The sequence below is a fragment of the Rattus norvegicus genome, chromosome 13 (assembly GCF_021556685.1).
Source record: "Rattus norvegicus strain SHRSP/BbbUtx chromosome 13, alternate assembly SHRSP_T2T, whole genome shotgun sequence".
Lineage (NCBI taxonomy): Eukaryota > Metazoa > Chordata > Mammalia > Rodentia > Muridae > Rattus > Rattus norvegicus.
Window position 1 is genome coordinate 82,149,119 of NC_141546.1, and position 23,868 is coordinate 82,172,986.

The 23,868-nt window shown below is 47.1% G+C and overlaps 1 protein-coding gene across 5 annotated transcripts; it reads right to left on the reverse strand.

Moving 5' to 3' along the window:
- Positions 1-2,616: 2,616 nt before the first annotated feature.
- Positions 2,617-23,316, reverse strand: Mgst3 (microsomal glutathione S-transferase 3). 5 transcript variants are annotated; one of them, NR_197623.1, is given in 6 exon segments: positions 2,617-2,865; positions 4,160-4,232; positions 5,715-5,772; positions 7,478-7,551; positions 8,514-8,641; positions 23,188-23,316. NR_197623.1 is itself a non-coding variant. In NM_001191594.2 (6 exon segments), coding segments are annotated over 5 exon segments (459 nt in total). In that variant the 5' UTR covers positions 8,635-8,641; positions 23,197-23,316; the 3' UTR covers positions 2,617-2,728.
- Between the last annotated feature and the right edge of the window lie 552 nt (positions 23,317-23,868).

Consider the following 23,868-nt stretch of genomic DNA (forward strand, 5'->3'; position numbering starts at 1 on the left):
GTGTGTTTCTGTCCCGTCAGAAAATTTCTACTGGAAAGTTCTTTAAGAGGGAACAGGTACACTGTTCATTTATGAAATAATTATTTGTCTGTGTAAGAGGATGTGTGTGGGCAGGAGTGTGGAGTCCACTCAAGGAAGTGGGTTTTCTCCTATTATGTGGATTAAGGGAATGGAACTCCGGCAGTCAGGCTTGGTGGTAAATGCTTCTAGAGGCTTCTGATTAAGATTGGACAGCATCTTAAGAATGTAAAGAAGTTGTCCAAACTCTGGAAGACTGCGGAACATAGACCATAACTTGGTCGTTGACATTTGCTAGGTTGCACCAGCAGGTGGCGCCCAAAAGTCCTACCGGGAGCCTGAGTCCAACTTCTGGTCTTGAGCGCCTCCTACTGTGCACGCGTGATCATGGCTCCTCAGTAATTGTGTACAAGTGTTTCCAATATCCTTAATGTTAGGCGTTGACTGGTTTACTTACGTGCTTGAAACTTGGTGCCCAACTGGTGATGTTTCAGGAGGCTGTGGAATCTTTGGGACATACTTTAGTTAGGTGGGGAGATCCTCTGGTTGCCTCTCCCGATTCACATCATTACACCCAGTAAAAGCTGCCTCCCCACTGCTCCGGCCCACTTTTGGTAATGCGAGTATTGCGAGTCACACGGAGAAAGCAGCAGCTACTGTCTGAGGGAGGCCAGGCAGGAAGGTGTTGCAGCAGAAAGAGCAGCAGAGGGCAGAACTGAGACAGGAGGATGTCTATTAGGGTCCAGAGACAAGAAACAGCAGTCTCTGGTTGCTAGAAGAGTCTGAGAGAGCTGTCCTCATTAAGACCAAGGACCTGGTGTGATTTCTCAACCTGTGGGTCCCGACCCCTTGGGGGGTGTTGAACGACCCTTTCACGGGGGTCATATATCAGATATTCTGCATATCTGATATTTATATCATGATTTGACAGTAACAAAACTACAGTTATGAAGTAGAAATGAAAAACTTATGGTTGGGGGGGGGGTTTCACCATAACATGAGGAACTGTATAAGAGAACCCCTGACCTAGAGGCATGAATGCCTGGTATCTAAGGACTGTAACCCTAGAAGGTTCTCCAAGCTGCTCTTCCCACCTGTTACTACCTGCTCAGTGCTGTCCCACAGGGAAGCCAGAGCTCCAGAGGCCAGCACTGGGTCCTCCTGCCTCGCTGAGTCTGCAGTGAGGGGAAGCAGTTCTCCAGGTTCCCTGGGTGCCCTTTTTTTTTTTTGGTTCTTTTTTTTTCGGAGCTGGGGACCGAACCCAGGGCCTTGCGCTTCCTAGGCAAGCGTTCTACCACTGAGCTAAATCCCCAACCCCCCTGGGTGCCCTTCTTATATAACATGAATAAAACCCAGTTACTGCAGAGGCTTACAGATGTCTCCTTTTCTAGTCCCAACCCCAAACTTCCTGCCTCCCCACTACCATTTCATAAGGGAACACCCACTGCTGCTAAAATGAAGGCAACTTTAAAGCTTTATGGGAGCGGGGAAGCCCATTTCCTTTTTTTTGTTTTTTTCAGTGCACTGGTGACATATTCTCATGACCCGACCCAGGGATGTACTCTGATCTAATTCCCAAGGGTGTCACAGTCATCCCGGCAAGGCTGAGCCACCCTTCAGTGCTCATCTCTGAAGCTTGAGCGATTCAGTGCAACGGAGAATGCATGGCCACCCTGTTGGACAGCAAAGGCCTAGACACTGGGCTCTTGTTCATACTTGACAGCCACCTTTAGTTTTTGGATCGTATTTAGTGATCTTACTTTGCCAGCTTAGATCATTCTCTAGATCCCGTTTGTTCCTAATCAGACGTTGGCATAGACATTTTAAACAATCTATTCATTCTCATCTTATGTATGTTGGTGTTTCTTGTCTGCCTGTCTGTCTGTGTGAGGGTGTCAGATCCCCACAGTTGTGAGCTGCCATATGGGAGGTGGGAATTGAACCCGGGTCCTCTGGAAGAGCAGTCTGTGCTCTTAACCACCGAGCCATCTCTCCAGCCCTGGAATAGACTAAGCCTGTTTCCTCATCTATAAACTGAGCTGTTAGTAGTTCTAGCATCAGAGTCCTCACTAGCCTCACACCTGTGCTTCATCATCTGCGGCTTAACTTAAATAATTATGTTCTGGGGCTGGGGATTTAGCTCAGTGGTAGAGCGCTTGCCTAGCAAGTGCAAGGCCCTGGGTTCGGTCCCCAGCTCCAAAAAAAGAAAAGAAAAAAAAATAATTCTGTTCATTTGCATGGGTGTTACATGTGCACCATTTAGTGCACATGTAGAGGTCAGAGGATAACTTGTGGGAGCCAGTTAAACTCAGGTCATTGGGCTTTATGACAAGTGTCTTTACCTGCTCTTCTGACTGAACCCATTCTTAACTTTTTAAGCAATATAAACGATCTCCAATAGATTTTTTTAAAGTCCATATTAATTATTACCATCAAGCAGCACTACATGTGAACCGGAGCTACAGCTCAATTCTTCCACACTCGCTCATCACCACAGTCGGACTTCATCTCAGCTTTGCAGACTACGGGAGGAGGGACACTCACAGCTCTGCTCTTAACGGGGAGAAATGGCGCACTTATTTCAACGCAGTCAGGAGGTTTAGGTACGAGGCTGACGCCAGATAAGTTTTTATTATATTTAAAAAACAGTGGAGCTGGAAGTAAGGGCGGGTCGTTGAAGGCGACTGAGAGGTGAAAGGCCTCCCGTTCCTCAGTGGCAGGATCTGGACCCACTGCCTAGGCCGGGTTTAATCCAGCCGAGATGCTGGAAAGCAGAGCACACAGTTGTGCCCATCAGGGCAAAGAGGGCAAGAGAGCTCACAGCTCCTCGATACCGCTTGCTAGGGTCTGAAAAACAGGACGGCAGAAGTTACCAGAACGTTCACGAGCCACTCTGCTCCAGCGTCTGAGGTCGTACATTCAACCACCTGTTCTTGGGAGGTTAGCCTAGGGCCGTCAGTATGCCAGAAGCTATGTGCGAAGTAATTCTACAATAGCACTGCCCAGACTATGGAGAACTTTACAAGTCAGGCAACTCTGTCTTAGCCCCAATAGGAGCATTTGCCTCCAGTATGACTCACAGCCCTTTCCTCTCTGCTAGTCATTTATCCCAGTGGTGGCCAGATTTTGCCAATGTAGCACTTGGTTTGATTCCTGGCAGCTCTGGTTAGTCCTTTAATATTTCTGAGGCTGTTCCCTCATCTGTAAAACAGGCTGTGTGTGGAATTGCGGTGAGGTTGCCTAGCACAGGTAAAGTTCACAGACAAGCAACTGGCACTTGGAAAATGCTTAAAGACTTGTTACTATTCTGAGGGTAGTGAGAAGAAAAAGACCAGACCTTCCACGGTAATTAAGCCACTACCTCATTTAGATTTTACGTGTGCACGAGTGTCTATGAACCACTTGCATGGATCCCCTACAGCTGGAGTTACAGACTGTTGTGAGCTGCTGTGTGGGTGCCGGGAATCAAACCTGGATCCTCCGGAAGAGCAGTCAATCATCTTAACAGTTGAGCCATCTCTGGCCGTACTTCTTCCCCCATTTTTAAATCCCAACCAAGAGTTAAAATACAGTAACCATATTTAAAATTTGGCTGGGCACTGATGCACAAGACAGAGGCAAGCATATGTCTGTGAGTTCAAGGCCAGCCTGGTCTATGGAGCGAATACCAGGCAAGCCAGGGCTATACAGAGAAACCCTGTCTCAACATATATATATATATATATATATGTGTGTGTGTGTGTGTGTGTGTGTGTATGTATATGTATATATATGTATATATGTATATATACACATATATAATACATACACACATATATACATATACACACACATATATACATACATATATACACACATATATACATATATGTATATATACATATATATATATATAAATAAAATTTGTTTTGGGAGCAGAAAAGATGGCTCAGTGGTTAGGTTCATTTGCTGCTCTTGCAGAGGAATCAAAATTTAGTCATCAGCATTCATGTTAGGTGACCTGCAGCCACCTGTCACTGCAGCTCCAGGGGACTGATAGCCTCTCTGCCCTCTGTGGGCCCGTGCACACAGGGCCCATAATACATGGTAAAGAAGATAAATCTAAGGTGTATTTCCCTGGTGGACGTCAACATGTACTTACCTCCCGTGTAGTAGCCATATGCGTAAAGAACTCGCCCAATAATCCACGCCACGCCCAGGCCAGAAGCTATGCGCTGAGATAAAAGGACAGTTCAGTCTTTGCACTGAAGAAACAGATCTTTTTTGACTAACGCCTACATGCATCTGCTAATGTATTTCTCACAGAGTTAGGAAATAATGAGGTTATTTGTTTCAGTCAGGAAAGTTGAAGGCCGGTAGTCGTTGTCGTCTACAGTGGCATGCTCAACTCTGAGGTGAGTCCTGGCTTTCCTGATGGTGCACTAGAAGGAACTTCCTGCTCAGGGCAACTGGGGGAACTGGTTCTGGAGCTCAGGTCAGGGCAGGCAGACCTCAGGGTTGCAGGATGAGTCAGAAGAGTCAACTCTGACATCTGAAATGGGAGCTGCTGGGCTGTGCTGTCTACAGTGACAACCCCTGGATGCAGCCAGTGTTGCAGCCTGCACTCGGCAGGGGTGGAGTTCGACAAGGCCAGGTGAGAAGAAATGTATAGCAAACCCTTGAAGATGTACCCAGAGGGAAAGCCCCATTCCCAACAGGAGAGAGTAAAGCCTTATGTGGGTGGAATCCTGAGTAACCCAGACAGAGTAAGAGGGAACAAAGGCTGGGGTAGGGTGAGCAGGTAACCTTCCTCAAGTCATTTTCCAATCTGGTAGTGCTGTGGGTGGCACTATGGGGGGGGGTCTTGATTGAATTGACCCTGGATAAGAAGTATCCGCAGGAGGATGAAGTCCCGCTATCGAGAGAGCCCCAGTGACTCTCGGTTTTAGCTTAGTCTCTGCCAGGCTGCTCTTCGTTACAGTGCTGAGTAATTGCCAGCTACTGTGGGACAGACGGTGTTTGGGGCCGTTTTCAGTCGTACAGATGCCCGCCTGTCCCGTTCACTGCCATAACCTCAGGTGACTAATGCCTTCTGGGTGCTGGGTGCTGGGTGCTGGGTGCTCCAGACAGACACCTGCAATTCCTTCTTCCTCATCTCTTGTGGGTTTGCTTAACTGTCACCTCGGTAAGAGCCCTAAGCCTGACCACACTACTCATAATCTCCGAGCCCCACACTCCTGTCCTACCTCTCAACAGTTTGCTACTGGGCACTCGCCATTTTCTAACATACCAAATAATTTACTTATGACCCCAAGGAAAGGAAAGGCAGATTAATCCAGGCATCTTCCTGTCTTGCTCACTGCTGTAACCTTGGGTGTGGGTAGGTGTTCTTTTGCATAGGTGGATGAGGAAAGTAAAATCTGTTCCCCGTGGACACAAACCTTTTAGAAATAGACCTGGGTTCAAAGTTCCACACTTCTGTGCTTAGCTGACCTTAGCCATGAAAGTTAAACAGTGCCTAAGAGGCTCTTCCTCACTCTGAAAAAACTAGGTGAAATGCTGCCTACTTTAAAGCAGACTTCATAACGGATCAGTAAATAAAATCCTTTTAATTATGTGCTGGTTGAACACATTCAGTGTTCGTTTCCTTCTCCCTGTGCCCAGAGTAGCTCAGGCAACCACATCTAAATGGATGGCCGACCCCAGAAGAAACTTACCGGGTGGTAAACACCTCCCACGGTTAGGAAGAATAGGAAGGGAGGGTACACCTCCAACCTGGAATGGACAGAAAGTAACTTTTAATAAAGTATCCTTAAGCTGGGAGGTGGTGGCTCACACCTTGAATCCCTATACCTGGGGAGGCAGAGGCAGGTGGATCTCTGTGAGTTGGAGGCCAGCCTGGTCTACAGAGTGAGTTCCAGGACAGGCAAGGCTATGTAGAGAAACCCTGTCTTGAAAACCGACAATAACAAAATAAAACAAAGGAAAAACCACCCCCCCAAAAAACCCCCAAAAAACCAAAAAAGTTTCCTCATGAATGAGTGACCGGAACATTGAGAACTAGAAGGAACTCTACCTTCCTGCGGGAAGGTTAGCGGCTCAAGTACAAAACACTGGCTGAAGGGAGAAGTCTGCTTACCAGGACCCACCAGCCTTTGCTCTAGTTGAGAGTAAAAGAACTTCACATCCTACAGACTCCCGAGGAGGGTCTTAGATTGGGAAAGGTCTCCTAATGGAAACTCAATCTGAAATGTCCCACAGGCTCACGCGTTCAGACACCTGTTGCCACTTAGTGGCATTGATTTTGGAGGTTGTGGGACCTTTAGGGACTGGTGGCAGGTATAGGCCACTAAGGGTGGGCTTTGAGGGATACAGCCCAGCAGAGGACTCTGTTTCCTGTCTGCCTTGTGGCCAGCTATAAGTCTCTACCATCACCAATATGAGTCTGGTCAGTATACCTTCCATCATGAACTATTTTCTTTTAATCGTGAGCCAAAATAAATCCTTCCTCCACTCAGTTCTCTGTCAAGCGTATGCATTGCAAACACTGCAGAGAGTCACATTGTGATGGCTGCTCATTGTCAACAGAATCTAGACTCACTGGAGGATGGGCATGGCCATGGAAGATTATTTGGATTGCGTTTGTTAATTGAAGTAGAAAGAACTGCCCACCATGGGGGGCACCAATCCCTGGCTTGGATCTGAACTGTGTAAGGGAAAGGAGATGAGCAGTAGCAGGTCTTAGTCTCTCTCTGCTTCTTGACTGTGGATGCGATGGAACCCCTTGTCCCCTGCTTCATTCAGGCTCCTGTCACCTTGACTTTTCTATCATGAGTTCCCCACCATGATGGACTGGCCTTTGATCTGTGAGCTGGAATAAACCTTTCTTCCTAAGCTCATTTTTATCACCATAACAGGAAAAGACATTTCTGAAAATGAGAGTCTAAAGTTTTTGTTTTGTTTTGTTTTTCAAGACATGGTGTCTCTGGGTAGTCCTGGCTGTCTTGGAACTCACTCTGTAGACCAGGCTGGCCTCAAACTCACAGAGATATATGCCTGCCTTTGTTTCACGAGTGCTGGCATTTAAGATGTGTGTCACCATAGTCTGGCTAAGAAGGTTTTTCCATTCTAAAAATAAATTAGTTTTATTCAGTATTCAAATCTGTTCCCATAGTAACTTAAGTTGTTTTTATTTGTGTGTATGAGTGAATGTACGTGTATAGACCAATGCCCTGGCTCACACATGTAAGTTAGAGTTGGTTTTGTCCTTCTGCCATGTGGGCCCCAGGGATCAAATTTAGATTATCAGATTTGGCAAAAGTGCCTTAATTTTCTGAGCCATCTTGCCTCCCCCCGACACTAATGCTCTAATGATACTTTTAACGAGGTGCCCATGACTGCCATGCTATCATTGGGCCAATTCCAAGACTCAGGGCCGAAGCGATGGGACACCTTTGCTGTCTGGCAGCATGACACTCACGTGTTCTGGTGGGCGCGCTGAATGCAGTTGAACATATGCCCATTCTCAGGATCTGTGCTGTACATGACAGGGTACTGTCAAAGCAAAGGCCAAGCAGAGTGTAAGTGTTGAGAATTAACACCGAAACGGAGACATCCCAAAGCACCCTCTACTGTCCTCCTGATGGATGGGCGCCTGCAGTCTCTGTAGTCACGAGGTTTTCAGTTCTCAGCAGCAGGTTTGGCGTTTCCAGCCAGCATGAGGTAGTGAGAACCTGTGACTATGTTGTGGTTGCCGAAGAGGCAGGAGTGGCCTCTGCCCAGCCAGTGTTTCTCATTGATGTCATAAATCAATGGTGGACTACAGATGATTACAGAGACACCATAGAGAAATGGCTGATTCCCAGGAGTCACCACACACCACATCCCCTAAGATCTTCCTTAACAGGGAACAGATAATTGAGTGAGTGAGACTTTTATTGCAAGTGTCCATTAGAATAAAAGGAGAGGCAGCCAGATAGGAACACTTGAAAAGAACCGCCACTGAGGGAGTCTAATTACAAGATGCTAAATGCAAACAGACATCTAATTGCTCATCGGGGAGAGCTTTAGAAGTTCCCCTTCTAGTTCAGCCAGAACTAAAGGAAGTATTTATTTAACAGACTTCCTTTCTGCAGCTACTGGCTAACCTGAGGTTAAGCTCAGCATCTCCTCTCTATTTAGGAATCAGGAAAATCAACTTAAGACATCCTCTTTTAAAATGGTAAACTGGGAAGCAATATGGCTGCGTTACCCTCTTTAGAAAACAACAGTGTCCCTGTCAAATGGCTCCAGACAAAAATGGACTTTTAATCCCAGTAGGCTGGGTCTTTCTACAGAAGAGCCAAAGTCCAATGAAGTGTAAACTATGACCCAGCCTCTTAGGAACAAAATCCTAAAGGGCGTTGTCCGAAAACTGCCACCACCTGCCACTCAGCTCTCCCTCCAGGACTAATGGCGAGCCTTGGGTAAGCTGGGGGCCTCAGGAAGCCCACAGAGGCACCTGCCGGTGAGCCTACTTACCTCTACCTTGTACTTCTTGCGGGCTTTGCCCACGTTGATGGCTAGGTGGAGCACCATCACAAAGCTGGCGGCACCAGTGAGAAGCACGAATCCATATTCCTTAGAGAGGACAGCCATCTTGGCTCTGTGGAAGAATGCGCAACACAGTGGGAAACAAACCCAGTGCTGTGGGCGTCGTGGATAAGGCCTTAGCATAGTGCCTCATTACCAACAGATGCATACAGATCACAAGGACATTTCAGGGCTGGGAAGATGGCTCAGTAGGTAAACAGCTTGCTGTACAAATAGGACCTGACTCTGGACCCTCAGCCCCCACTATGCTGGGGTGTGGTGGGGATGAAGACAAAAAGATCCCTGGAACTCACTGGCTAGCCAGTTTCAATAAAAAAGCTGAGCTTCGGGCTTAGTGACAGAACATGCCTCAAAAAAGAAGGTACAGAGTGAGAGAGGTTAAAAAAAAAAAACCAAAAAACCCCAAAAAAACCCCCAAAACCCAGACATAACCTCTGGCCTCCGTATGAGCATGTGCAGTTTAAGAGCACCTGCACACACACAAGTGCACATACACGGATGTATCACACATACACATACATCATGCATGCACTTACCATACATACATATATTATGACACACATAAACCTTGCCCAATTTAAAAAGAAAAAAGATCTTTCTAAGAGGTCATCAAAAATACTACTGTGTATTAGACAACAATTAAAAATTACTCCAGTCAAAAAAAAATTACTCCAGTCTACAGTATGGTCTCAGGGAAGTATCAAATCATACATGTCCTTCCTTCCTTCCCTTTTCCTTCCTTCACCTTCTTTCCTTCCTCTATCTCTTCCTTTCAGTTTGAGAACAGATTTTACTTCCTTATTTCTTTACTATGTGTTTTTGTATGTGCACACACCCATGCACATACAGCCATGTGTGCATGGAGGTGACAGGACAATTTATAGGAGTCTCTTCTCTCTACCACCATTTGTGATCCGGGGGTTGAACTCTAGTCATCAGCCTTGGCAGCTGTCACCTTTACACACTGAGCCGTCTCATGGCTACTTAATTGCATATATATTTCATATTTATGTTTCCATATTTCATAATTATATATATTCCATATATAATCCAAAGAGGCCTTGGATCACAGCAACCATCCTGCCTCAGTCTCCCAACTCAGCCTCCTAAGTATGCTACTATAACTAGCTGTATAATCTCTTTGGCCCAACATCCATTTACAAATTTCACCCATATCATCACAATGGTCATTGCAGTATGTTACAGCCACTAAAATTTGCATTGGGACATATTTAACATGACATGTTTTAACAAAGTAACATCTACAACAGTGGCTTCTGGAGAGGACAACTCTGAGGTCACACCTTGTACCCACCCTTCCACCCTGATCCTGGCCACATGCTGGCACAGTTTTAGAAACCAGAGAGGAGAAGCCCTGCTAGACTGTTCTGACATCAAAGCATGGCCCCTGAGCCAATGGCGTGGACAAGACACCCAGTCTGGCAGGCTTCTGAGAACCCTGGCTGCCCATCAGATCATCACAAGCCCCACAAAGAGTTCTGACATCTGCAACTTATTTTGGAATGCATTAAAAAGTTGGGAATAAAAAAAAGAACAAATGTTAACTATAGATTGGGGTGGTGGCTATGTGGTTTCAAAATATAATTCTTTAATGTTTCTGAGCACACAGGAGAAAGTGCTTTAAGAAAAAGCTAATCCTGGCTCATCTTGTAGTGTTCGGCATTCAAGCTCCTGTCTCAAGGGTAAGACTTAGACTGGGCACCAGAGAGAACAAAGTGAGCAGGTAGAAGAGGCTTTAAGCATCTCAGAGCCCACTGGGCTGTGAGCTAAGGGTTCAGAGCATGCTGGCAGAAAGGGCAGCTACAGCACCACAGAACATGCTGAAGTGATTCACTACCACATGCAAGGCTGCCCAGAGCTCCTGTGTAATCTCTTGCTGGTAGAATACACTGGTGGCAAATGCTTAAGAGGATGAGGCAGGAGGATCATAAGTTCAAGGCCAACCTGTGCTTTGGGGAGATGGCTTAGTTGGTAAAATGCTTGCTGAGCAACCATGAAGACCCGAGTTCAATCCCTAGTACCCATGTCAAACAGTCAGGCAAGATGGTACCCACGGCCTTGTATTCCTACTGCTGTGGGGACAGGGAGCTTGCAGGAGCTTGCAGGGTGGCCAGTGTAGCCTGATTGGTGAGCTCTGGGTATCAGTGAGAGAGACCCTGTCTCAAAGACAACAACGGAGGTTGTCTTATGGCTTCCACGTGCACATGTGTGCAAACACACCCACCCCACACATCCACGCACCCACTAAAATAAATAAACTGATGGGTGTCTAGCTTTCATCACCTCAACAGCCAGCTCAGGGTGTTGCCCTGCTGCAGAACATCTCTAGCAATCCTTAAAGACAAAAGGACATGATTCCAGGACCCCTCCCGGCAGAGGAACACCCAGAGCTTATGTGATGGCTCAGTGGTTGAGGTCGCAAACATGGCTGCTATTCCATGTTTGACTGCGAGCACCCATATGGTGGCTCACAGCTCAACTCCCAGGGGGATTCAGTGACTACTTCCATCCAGCTTCCAAGGGCACCACACTCATCTGGCTCACAGACCTATGTGCAGGCGAAATACTCGTGTACATAGAACTAAATAAATTAAGACTGCCATTCTCCTGGCTTAGAAAAATAACATTAGGGTTCTGAAACCCTCAAGACCTGTCACCACCCCATCACAGCACACGGCAATCAATTCTCACCAGATTCCCCCTTTTATGATCTTCACTCTGCCCTATTCACTTGCCTTTCAGAGGGTCACACACACTGCAGCTCAGACTGTCTCTATGACTCAGCACAAGGTGAGAAGCCACACCTGCCCAGCTTCGAAGAGGGCCTGGATGCTCTCCAAGTTTCTTCTCCTTTCTTTTCTTCTCAAGTTATAAAGTCAGTACATGTGAGAAACTATGGTACTAATTATGTAGCAAGAACACAGTGTGAGTTCCGAACACCCCCTTTAAAATAGAAAGTGGTCAAGCCTACTTGCTGTCCTTTCAGTTTAAACCACTGGGCCATTGAAAATGAAGCTGCCTCCAAGGCTGTCAGAGCTGTGCTTGCAAGGGCGATGAAAGGAAACATCACTGCTCTAGGGCAGTTTGTGAGTCTGGAGGCTCAAGCGGGTGAGGGCAGGCTTAGGACCAGGTCAGAATTCATAAAAACACTCTAGTTCAGCAAAACTGCACCAGAACGGGCCTTAGTGGCTGACCCCTGTTTTTCTGATGTCTAAGAGCAGCCAGGCGGCCAGACGGAAGTGATCTTTGGGTGGATATCGGACTGCACTTTAGAACCAGTCCTAAAGCAACTGTTCTGCAGTCTACAACTAGAAACTAACATTTCTGCCAGGCTCCTCCTTCAGAGGACTGCAGTCTGCCAGGTGTTCACACCTGGTGAGAATCACTCTCCTCAGTTCATGAAGACAGTGTGACCAGGATGAACCAGGGTCGGGGTAAACAAGACCCCGCACCGAGAGATGCTGGTGACATTTAGGACACTGGACTTGGATGGTTCAAGGCTGGATCTGACCTGCAAGCCCTTTTCCTGCACTCCAGCTTTCATGGTTTCAGGAAAATACTATTCAAGCCGCAAAGGGCAGGGGGCAATTCAACGGCCCTACCCAATTGCAATACCCATGAACCACGGCAATAATCAGCTTGGCGAGATATGCGTAAAGGTGCGGTCAGCGTGACTCACAGCCTGGCGGCAATCGACAGTTATCTAATGGGACTTAAGGCCCATTCGACAGGAAGATATCACGCCTGGTACTTAAAACCTAGTCAATAGGGTTGGGGATTTAGCTCAGTGGTAGAGCGCTTGCCTAGCAAGCATAAGGCCCTGGGTTCGGTCCTCAGCTCCAGAAAAAAAACAAAAAAACAAAAAACAAAAAAACAAAAAAACAAAACCTAGTCAATAATCCAGGGCTAACGAGATCACCTTGAAAAATAATCCACTACAGCCACTTTGCTGGACCAACATAATTCTTTATGCATGCTAACTCATGTCCTCCTGCCCACAGCTAAGTGTAGCCGCCACCCCTCATTGAAGGAGCTGTTTTTTACAGAAAATGGAGACCAGCACAGAAAACCACAGCTGGACACAGTGCAGAGATTGTGGGGAGCACAGCTGAAACTGACAGATTGACATTGCAGCTCTTGAACCTATGGCTCTGGGGACATCACGGGAAAGGGGATGGAAAGATTCTAAAAGCCTGTACACTAGCAAGTCTGCTGTGAAACAGCCCCTCCTAGAACTGGCTGTGATGGCAATATCAGCGGACATGTTTTAACAGGAGGAGATTTAACAGGGTGCCACCTCAAGTCAAAGAACTTCAGGCCACTAATGGCCGCTGGGAGATGGAGAATTAGCCTCTCCCAGGGATGAGCCCCTTACTGGCTGTTGAATGCAGAGTGGTCAGCTCTGAAACCATAAGCCCACAATAAAAACGAACTCGGAAGATTGTATTTGCATGCATTTGTGCACACACATACATTCACACATAGGCACATAACAGTAATAAAGCCAATGAGTCTATCGGCTTGAAGGAGGGAGAGTAGCTGAGGAGCCAGAGGGCGAAAGTGGGGGTTGCGGGGGGGATGGTGATGTAATTCCATTTCCATGGGGGTCCATGAAATGGTTCAGCAGAAAAGGCAGAGAATTAACTGGAGGTGGGGAGGGAGTATGGGATACTAGCATGGGCAGTTTGCAGAGACCATGTGATCCTCTATAGTGGAGAGTCCTCTTCTCCCTGTAGGGTCTGTTCTGCAGGAGCCTTGGACACTTGTGAACAGATATAGTGAGAAAGCCTGGAATGCTACCCTTCAGAAAAGTGGAAGAGCCTTTCCTACACCTCAGCAGACCCTTCCGGTGAGGAGTCCTACTTCATATGTGTAATCTGCACTCAGAAGATGACGAGAACAGCCACTGAGCTCCATGCGGTTTGGCATTCCCCACGGCTAGGACTACTCATGGTATATGCAGGCGCTCACAGAGCGCCTGGTAACAGCAGGAGCTTTGGGTAGCTTTCAGGAATGCCCCGCCACCACACATACAAAGAGACGGCTCATCGCCTTATATAGTACCTGGTAATAGTCACCTAAACTATTTGATTCTGCTTTTCTTCCCTCCAAAGCATCTACTGAAACCATGGAAGAAACGGAATGATGGATTACACAGGAAAGAAGAATCTAGAACCTAGAGGTCTGCATCCCAGTTGCTAAAACCTTAGATACGAGGAGTAAAAATAATTAAACGTTAGCCTTTAAGGATAGGATTGGCTTAATTCTGTCAAGGTTCAGAAATACTTTATCATTGGGTAAGCTCTTATTTTCTGAGACTCTAGGAGAAAGAGATGGATGTTCTCAGCCCTCAGAGGGTGGCCTCTGGGTCAGGGTGCATTAAGAAGGGGAAGGCAGCTGAGTTCAGAATCCACACCCAGGCAGCCTCAGCCACACCCTGGGTTGTTCGGAATCCAGGGGCAGCAGATAGCGTTCAGGGCCAGGCCTGACGAGCTGATAACTGATATACAAGTCCCCCACGGCATAAGCACTCATGTGGGCTGCACGCGTCTTGCTGATCGCACACCTGCAGCTCTTTTATGGACCCACCAAGATAAGAACTTTTTCCTGGACTCGGTCTTCATGGTCTGGACACAGAAGCTCTTCAATGAACTCTTGTAACTGTGTTTCCCACAGACCAACTGGCTACTGTAACATGAACCGAAACACAGAGAACACAAGACAGGAGCCTCCCATTTGTGTCTCTTAACAGTCAGGTGCGCAAATACAGAAACTCAGACGAATGTTGCTGCGGTTCTCAGACTTCACATGGACGGTGCGTTAAGCCATGCCCCCTCCCAGTTTCTGATTCCGTAGGGCTCCAGTGGGGCCTGTGAATGCAACTTTCAAAAGTTCCCAGGTGTCTAGATCACTGCCCAGAGATCACGTTTAAAAACTGTTGTTTGGGGGGGCAACGACTGGATGGTAAAATAAAACAAAACAAAACAAAAAACCAAAATCAAACAAACAAAAAACCCTGTTGTTTAGGGCTGGAAAGACAGCTCAGTGATTAAGACCACTGGCTACTTTTCTAGAGGACCTGGGTTCAATTCCCAGCACCCACATGGCAGCTCACAACTGTCTAGAACTCCAGTTCCAGGGGATTCAATGCCTCCTTCTGGCTTCCACAGGAACCAAGCACCCACATGTTGTACAGGCACACATGCAGGTGAGAAACACATACGCATAAAAGTAAACGAATGAAAATTTAAAACACTTGTTTTAGGGAAAAGAGGAAATTTGTAGGTGGTGGTGATGATTGTATCCGGGTCACACTGAGAAGCACACCCCTGTCTCGGTGATCTATACAATGCTTTCTATTGGAGGGTCCTGGACCCCTCCACAGCCCGTGGCATCTCTAGAACATGATGGCTGCAGGCTGAGCTGAGGCTAGACCTTGTACAGTTAGTTACACCAGAGCTTGCACAAACCATAGGACCAATTCTATCTTTTCAGCTTTAACATTTGGTTAAAACCCCCTTAAAATTTACCTAGTGACCCTGGCCTGTGACAGCTTCTGCCTTCCTAGATTTCTATGGCTACAATCACCAGACCTGATTTTTTTTTAAACTAGTCAAAGGAATTGGAGTTTAAGGCTTGACACACTTCGAGAGTGATGGTCACTGCGCAAACGAGGACCTGCAGGGGATGGTTACTTCTACCATGAATTGCTGTCCCTCAAATTCTAAATGAGCATGAGCTAAGTGAAGGACACATTTAAGGGCTTAGTAGGATCTCCAATAAACTTCTCATGGAGTTCTTCATTCTCTCTGGCAGTAATAGTAAAAAAGGAAATCACTTTACCAACATGTTGAAAATCTAACCATGGGGCCGAGTGCACACCAGGCAGAGACTTTGCGTAAGCTACCCCCTTTTTTCCCTAGGATAATCCTATGCCACAGTTGCTCTTACTGATGTTTGAATGTTACTCAGGAGGGAAATACAGCAAAGAGGAATTTGCCGAAGCCTGGCGACTGCAGGTCTGGGGTCGGGTCGGAGTGCAGGCAGACTGACCAGTGTCTCCATCATTTGCTACTCAATCACTCTGCAGAGCCTGCGCCTTGTGAGTGAGAAGCAGCAATAAGGAACAGTCCTTGGCAGAGCTTACGTCCCGAGCAGTACAGACGCACCCTGCTTCTGGTTCGGGAGCAAAGGGAAGAGATAGCAGCTCAGGGGAGGCCGAGCAAAGGGAAGAGAGAGCAGCTCAGGGGAGGCCGAGCAAAGGGAAGAGAGAGCAGCTCAGGGGAGGCCGAGCAAAGGGAAGAGAGAGCAGCTCAGGGGAGGCCGAGCAAAGGGAAGAGAGAGCAGCTCAGGGGAGGCGGCAGCCAGCCAGAGGCTTTTTGGTCCCACCTTACACTTTCACGGCACCGGGATCTAACCCTTCACATGTTTGCAGCTGAGCATATACAAAGTATCAGCCTCCTGGGTCTTTAGAATATTTTATATCCAGGATCTGCTACTGAGAAAGAGTTATTGCTTCCTTACCAATAGGCCTTTTTTCTTTTTTTTTGAATCACTGATGTTATTTTCTTCTTGGTGAATGTCCCTAGCTGCAACCCAATAAAATGTTGAACAGAATAGGCAAAAGTGGGCATGCTTCTCTTGTTCCCCATGAATGGGGGAAACAATCAGTTCTTTGCCATTATATATGATGCTATAGGAGATTTTATAGATGCCTCTGTTGCAGCTATGCTATAAATCTAATTATTTTGATATGTTCAAACAATACTTTAAAGTATCTTCTAGTCCCTTCCTAAAAAAAAAAAAAAAAAAAAAAAAAAAAGGCCCAGGCCCGGTGGGTTTCCAGGAGAATGAAGGTACCCTGGCAACCAGCCTTTTCGGTCTACAGGGATAGGGGTGGAACTCAAAGCAATGGCTGTCCTGCATAGCTAGTTAGCAGACACCAGGTATGTCACAGACACCATCCATACCCTCGGGCTAAGAGCCTTAAAGTCTAGGCTTCACGCGTGGCATTGTTGGTTTTGCCTCCAGGATTCACTCCATTCCAGAATGAGGCGGCAGCACCGGGGGTCTTAGGTTCTTAGGCTCAGGTGCTCCCTTTTAGGAATTCTGCTGACAGATTCTCCTGGGAATATCACTCTTCTAGTGCTACGGTTTCCACCAACCCTGCCTCTGTTTCCTGCTTCCGACACCGCCAGCCTTATCTCACTGGAGCATAGTTCTCTCGGTTACAGGAAGGGCTCTGGGCAAGCCTACAGTCAAGTGAATGCTTCTGGTGCAACCTTCTCTGTCACTGGGCACCCACGTCCTCTCGGCTGCCCAGTGAAACGCCCCAGGGCACAGTCGGCATTTCGTAAGTAGAGCAAGAGACAGGAGTTATGGATGTAGGCACTCCCCCCCAAAGATTTTATCACTCCTGAGTCACCAAGTTACATAGGACCTTAGGTTTTCCTAAGGACAGAGTTCTCTTCGGCTTTAAGTAAACAAAACCCAGATTGGACAAACAGCAACTTCTACTTCAGTTTGTGATCTCGCCCTTTTGCAAATTTTTAGCTGGTGTTTTATGTTACTACAAACAGGAAGGCGGCCAGGACTAAGTATTCTGAGCTCAGCAAAGCCACCATTCCCCCAGAGTCTCATAGTAACCCTAATTTAGTTGGATGTGCTATCAGTCCAATTATTTTACATGACAAAACCCCAATAATTCTGATGGTGACACAGGGATGGTCATTTAAAGGGTGGGCTTGATGATATAAAACGGATGTCTCTTAAAGTCCCACATACCGGATGGCTCAGCAAACTCGGGTGGGACTGGAGGCTCAGTTTACTCACTTAAAGCTTCCCCTAACAGCCATCCAGCTTGGACTCAACCTTTGGATGTTTCCACAAAGGAACAGGCCTTTCAGCAGTTCCTGACGGGATTTTGCCTCAGTGAGGTAAGGCTGGTGGTCACGGGAGGAGGAATCAGAGACAGGGCCGATGAAAACTGCAGTACCAGGAGAGTCTGCCAGCGGAATCCCTGGAGATGATTCTCCAAGCCCAGGAGAAGCTTGGTGAGGAAAAGTAGGAAGGGAGGGGAATCAACGCTGAGGTAATTCTATGTCCAGGATAAAGAACCAGTTGGAGTCATGCCATTTCTCTGTGTTCATCCCACAGTGCCACCGTAATGACAGAAGTTCTAGTTCACATCTACAACAAACAAATCAAATCTTGTTTGTCAAACCTCCAAATAAGCACTGCTCAAATCCTCCTGCCTCTGCCTCCTGCCTGCTGTGACTAGGCGTGTAGGGTACCATAGCCAGGCGCCACTAACCTAAAGGCACTTAAGCAAATGGATAAGAACCTAGATGCCAGGCCTAGGTAACCTGCTGACGATGCAGGTTCAGTAGTTATTTCTCCAAGGGCTACAACCAGGAAGCTGGCTGAACCAAAGGAGCCCGATGCATGGACTGCTCGCTTGTTAGTCCCAGTGAGCCAGCTGCAGCCGGCAGGACGTAGTGGGTCCTTCTCAGGACCTCAGTCTTCAGCCTCATCCATGCACTGGCAGCCAGCAGGTCTGGAAATGAGTCATGTTGGGAAGATGGCAGAATCCCCCCTTTAATCCAAACACATTCAACTCTACAGTTAAGCAGGCACAGCTCAGCCACACTGAAGCTTCAGATGGTGTTCTAATTCCAACACTGTGGGGAATTGTCCCTATTGAAAACAATTGTTAAATACGTGACTGGGCTGGTGGGAGGCTGGGGAGGGAAGCTGGGAACCAAATGAATGGCTCTTGTTGCTGGGGGACAAGCTGGCACTGTTGTGCCAATGAAGGCCAAGGCAGGAAATTACTTCTCTTTTATTCTTCAGAGTTTGGCTTCTAGGTGGCAAGACCCCAAACATACATGCTTGAATGACAATGAGTCTCGTTTGGGAAGAAATAGTAATCCTGTATCCCAGGAACTCAAGGACATTGGATTTGTTAGAATAAGTTCCAGGTTTTCTTGTAGGTATAACATTAGGTTTCTTACAGAGATTCTCCATGCTTAAAGTTCCATGGGCCGGGATACCCTGACACCTGACTTTGAATCCTTGGGTCATGTTAGTCTAGATAGCCTAGACCTGAGCCTTCCAGGACACAGGACTCTAGACACACCTCACATCTTGCTTCTAGTGGTTTGAAGGCAACCACCTTAGATGAGGAGAGGAGAGAGATCATGGAATACAGACAGAAAGAGAGAGACACCAAAACATTTATCAGATGCAGCCAATTCCATAAATTCAGTTCAGGATAAAGCATTTTACCCAGAGGACAGCTTGCCTCCAATTCGATGCCTCCCACTCTCTCGGAGAGATTCTTTCCCTTTTCAGTTTTGTTACAAATACCATACAACACCCCATGTGCAGGGCTGCAATGAATATCAAGACGGAGGAGGGAGTTCCGAACCTCCAGAAGGCACAGTCAGGGTGTGAGGGTAGAGTACACACGTGGAGGAGGGGAAGACACTGGGCTGGAAGTCGAGAAGGTTATCATGGTAATGTGTGACAGAGAACACGGGTAAGAAAACAGCGAGGGTAGAAGCTTGCAGTCGGGCAGGTTACTATTCACATGGCAGAGAAAGGAGGCCAGTGTGACTGAAGGGTGATGACAGAACCCAGAGGAAGAGCAGAAAAGGCCTATTATTTATAATCTTTATCCAGCATGGATTAAACTCTGTTCTAAGCAATTCAATAGTAGCTCATTTAAATCCTCACAGCACCTCTATCATGAATCACTACCTCTGCAGGTGAGGGAATTAAGTCTTAGAGGGATTAAATAACATCCTTCAAAGCACACAGCTATCCCCAGAGCAAAGCCGAGATTCCCACACTCCCTGGCAGTGCGCTCTCAGATTCCACACGTTAGGCCTTGACCGTCCCATCCCTGAACCAAGCTGAAGAGCAAGTTTGCCAACATTTGACCCTCTCCTGAGCATAAAATATTAACAAGAAAGAAGAGGTAATAATTAGCTCTGAGCCTGGGCATGATTACAGACTGCGATGTTTCTAATTGGAAAGGGGAGGGGGGAGAAAAAAGATCTTGGAAAAGACCCAGAAAAGAACATTTTCGTTTTAGTGCATGGCAGTATGGGGAAAGTGAATGAAGAACCCTTTCTCCAGTCTCCTGCACACAGCGTGGCAGGGCAGTCCTGTGGCTGGCTCTTCGTGACTGCACCATGATTCCCACAAACCTACACATTAGCTGACATTTCACAGGAGCGTAAAGTCACGGGGCAGGGAAGCTGTGACTTCCAGAGGAGGAAAAAGTCTTCAATGAGTCACATTAATACCACTTGGATTTTCCATCATAAGAAATAAAGATAGCTTAGAGTTATTATAATTCTTAGCAGATGCTAGATCCTCGGATGGATGCTAGGAGCCTCCCTAGGTTGCTGGCCTCTATCTGGCTTGACCCTCCCATGCCTCTTGGGACTTAGAAGCATGCGTTAGCATAATCATTTGCGTTTTACCGTCTCTTAAAAAGAACTGCCATTCTTTACTTTTATTACTTATGCATATATGGTTGTGAGCCAGAAATGTATGAATGTATGCCCTGTGTGTGTGTGTGTGCGCGTGTGCGCACATGTGTACCTGTAAAGGCCACAAGAAGGTGTCAGATCTCCTGGAGCTAGAGTTACAGGCAGTTGTAAGCCAGTGACGTTGGTACTGGGACAGAACTCTGGTCCTCTGGAAAAGCAGCAAGTGCTCTCAGTTGCTGAGCCGTAGCTCCAGTCTCCATTTGTATTTCGTAAGCAGGAGAAATATAAAGTATTGTTTACTTAAAAATGAGAACAATCCAGGTGTTGTGCATGGCACATGCTTAGAGCCTCAGTATGTGGGACACGGAGGCAGGTGGATTGAGCATCTGAGGCGAGCCTAGGTTTGGCAAGACCCTGTTTCAAAAGAATAACAAAAAAGTGGGCCGTGACACCAAAGTATTGGAATTCACATTCCGGGTGATGAACAGATCCATCTAGAGAGAACTCAGAGTGCAGCAAGGGGCCCTGTGAAACTCTCAATGCATTTGGAAGACAATGTGATTTTCCTGCCCCAGTTGCTGCATTTCTCACCACAGACAGGCGAGTGAACTCTGTTTCAGAGCTAATCTTACACAGGGAAACCTGACAATAACACCAAGTTTTTCTTATTCCAGAGGACAGTAGACTTGGACGCGGGATCAATAAACTCAGCTGCAAGGGCTGGGGATGGCTCAGTCAGCAAAATTGCTTGCCAAGTAAGCATGGTTAGCTGCTTTCAGCTCCCTGTACCCATGTTAAAAAAAAAAAAAAAAAAAAAAAAAAAAAGCCTGGTGGAGCAACCCCGGTGCTCAACAAGCACAGAGAGGAGGATCCTGGGCAATTTCAGGCCAGCCAGGCCAGCTGAATTAATAAGACTCAGCGAGTCTCAAAACTGAGGTGGAGAATGACTAAGAAAGACATCTTCAGGGGTTGGGGATTTAGCTCAGTGGTAGAGCGCTTGCCTAGCAAGCGCAAGGCCCTGGGTTCGGTCCCCAGCTCCGAAAAAAAGAAAAGAAAAGAAAAGAAAAAAAAAAAAAGAAAGACATCTTCATATATAGGGACATGCATGTGTACTAATTGGCAATTACGTGCATGTAAACATCATACACAACACACACACCTTAGTTGCAAAAATAACAGCAGCATATTCTAAAGAGATATATATTTAAACACAGAGAATGACTAAATCATAGATTTAGATTTTTAAAATTAAAAAAAAACTTTAAATTTTAACTCATAGGTTTAAAATCAGCTAAATGTTCAGTCGGTGTTAAATTACTTTTGACAGGTCCATTTGAATCCCCTGACTGGTCCAGGGGATTTTCAGCAACTTTTTGGATAAACACACCTTTGTGTGTGTGTGTGTGTGTGTGTGTGTGTGTGTGTGTGTGTGTGTACAGTGTGTGTGTGTGTTTTCTCTGTGCTGTTCCCCTATGAGTTCACTTTCAGATTGTTTCCTCTAGCACACTACACAAGCAGGAAGGAATCTAAGTGAGGGGAACTCTGCCCTTGTCCTTTAACAAGGTCTCAATAACTGGCCGAGACTGGCCTTGAATGACCATTCTCCTGTCCAAGACTCTCTGGTATTAGGATTCCAGTTGCAGGCCTCTGTATCCAGCAAGATTTTGTTCCTTAGTCTAAGGAAGCCCCAGGGGTGCAGTTTCTATGGCTGGCCACACTATCACTCTCATTTTATATATAGTAACATTGGTTAAAGAAAAGAAGAATCACTTGACAGAGTTTTCTATTTCTGTAACATTGTGTCAGGAAGAAGCTGGGCAGAATGTACTTCCCAGGGTAGAAGCGCATGTTTGGATTTCAGATGTTAGTTTTATTTAACTCCTTAGATAAATTTAGCTCCCGTGAGAATTCTGGGTCCCCTGACTCAGACAACATACTGTCATTATTGAGACACTGAAATAAAACATGTCTGTAACCCTGACCAATAACCTTGGCTGCTTCCTGGAAACTGCAGTCTGCAGGTGCCCTATAGATTTCTCCAGGGAAGCCCTGGCTTCTGGTCTGCTACTACCTTAAAATCCGCAGTATACTCTGCAAGGCCACACCTAAGCCACCAGTACAGGCAGCAGAGCAGAGAGCGGTTGCTCTCTGGGGCACCTCCTTTCCCTAGTTAAAGGGATTCAAATCCCAACCCGCAGCTGTCCTTTCCTACCCATCCGACCATCTGTCTCTGCTTTTCTTCTACTTCCTTTGCCGCACTCACTTGTACCGTAGGCTACTTGTAAAGTGGCGCCTCTCAAGCAAAGAATTAGCAGAAGCCACAACCTCGGGGAGTGACTCAAGAGTCTCTACTCCCCTCCACCACCCTGCAGGTGCCCCACCCCTGTAGTTCTAGAGATGAACGAAGATCCCACCCACCCTTCCCAAAAAGTCTCTTGCTACTAAGACAGAAGGAAGAAAATGACCCATGACCAGGTATCAATGCAAATGTTTCTACGAGGCGAGAGAAAAAAAACAAAACAGAAAAAAAAAAAAAAAAAAAACAAATGCAATTCCCTCTGAGACCCTCCCGAAGGATCCTAGCAACAAGACATCCATAGCAGGAGCGGCGCTTGCACTCCACTTATGAAACCTGTGCTAGACCAAGTCGGAATGGTCAGTTCACACTGCAGAGCTCAGGGCTCCTTTCTCTGTACAACAGCTGCAGTGTGTAAGGTCAGGTGGTCTCAGGAAGGTCGAAAGAGGGAGCCCCGGGTCTTTACACAACTGGAGTTAAGGAGGGGGAGGGAAATAAGGAATTGAGGATGAGCTGACCTTGAGAGCCTCCCTGAGTTAGAGAGAGCGAGGTGGAGCCCTCCCGGAGAAGCTCCTAAGCTGTACCATCAAGGGGACATGCAGGGCGGACAGAGGGCAGAGTGGGTGGAAATGCAGAGCACAAATTGACCGATAAGAAAGGGAGGTTGCAGAGAGACCCTAATTCCGTTCTAAATGGCTGAGATACAGGTTGTGCGTGTGCAGGCATTCAGGAACCAGGGCGAAGCTAAAGCTCCTGTAGTTTGCAGGTGCCAACACTTACCTGGCTCACCTTGACGCGCCTGGTGCAGACCTGAGCCGTGCAGCAATGCCTGGGTGCGGCTCTAGCTGTCCCGCAGGACCCGCCCCACTCCGCCTTGGGCAGCGCGTGGCCACGCCCCGGGACCGCCCCCGGGACCGCCTCTGACTTTGGCGGTTCTCACTATCTCTTAAGCGAAATCGCATTTTCTCCCTGTTCTGGATAGTCCGCATATTTACTTTTCCGGTTCCCCAATCTATATATTTGCTCTCCTCCTCAAGTATCTTTTCCTGACTACAGTCAGAAATTGGTCCTAGAGATTTGTTCTTGCTAAGTTGGGGCGGAAGGAACAGTAACGCATTAGTAATTTGTCTCCAGCAGGCCACCGTAACCCCTCTTGCTGCGCGTGCGCAGGCCGTAGAGGTAGTTTTTTTGGGAGAGCGTGGGGTAGGAAGGGGGAAAGTGTGTGCCTCACCTTTGAACTCTCCTGAGGAGGGGGCGTTTGAGACTATGGGAGTTCCTTTAGCCAACATTGTTGGCACGTACCGCAGCCCTGCCCACACGGTGCACCGCACCCTTCTTGCTCCCCCAACCTCCACATGCGGGCTCCTGTGATTTGGCTCGCCCAGGTGTTTCTCCCCGGACCCCGCAGACTTAACAAAGAGCACTGGCGCACCCTCTTGTGCCACCTCGCGGCGGCCTCCA

Coding starts and splice junctions, on each gene's coding strand:
- Mgst3 (XM_087580262.1), bottom strand. CDS start 8,634: ATGGCTGTCCTCTCTAAGGAATATGGATTCGTGCTTCTCACTGGTGCC. Junction 7,552..8,517: donor GCAAGAAGTACAAGGTAGAG/GTAAGTAGGCTC, acceptor TTGCTTTGACAG/TACCCTGTCATGTACAGCAC. Junction 2,866..4,159: donor ATATGGCTACTACACGGGAG/GTAAGTACATGT, acceptor CCTGTTTTTCAG/ACCCTAGCAAGCGGTATCGA.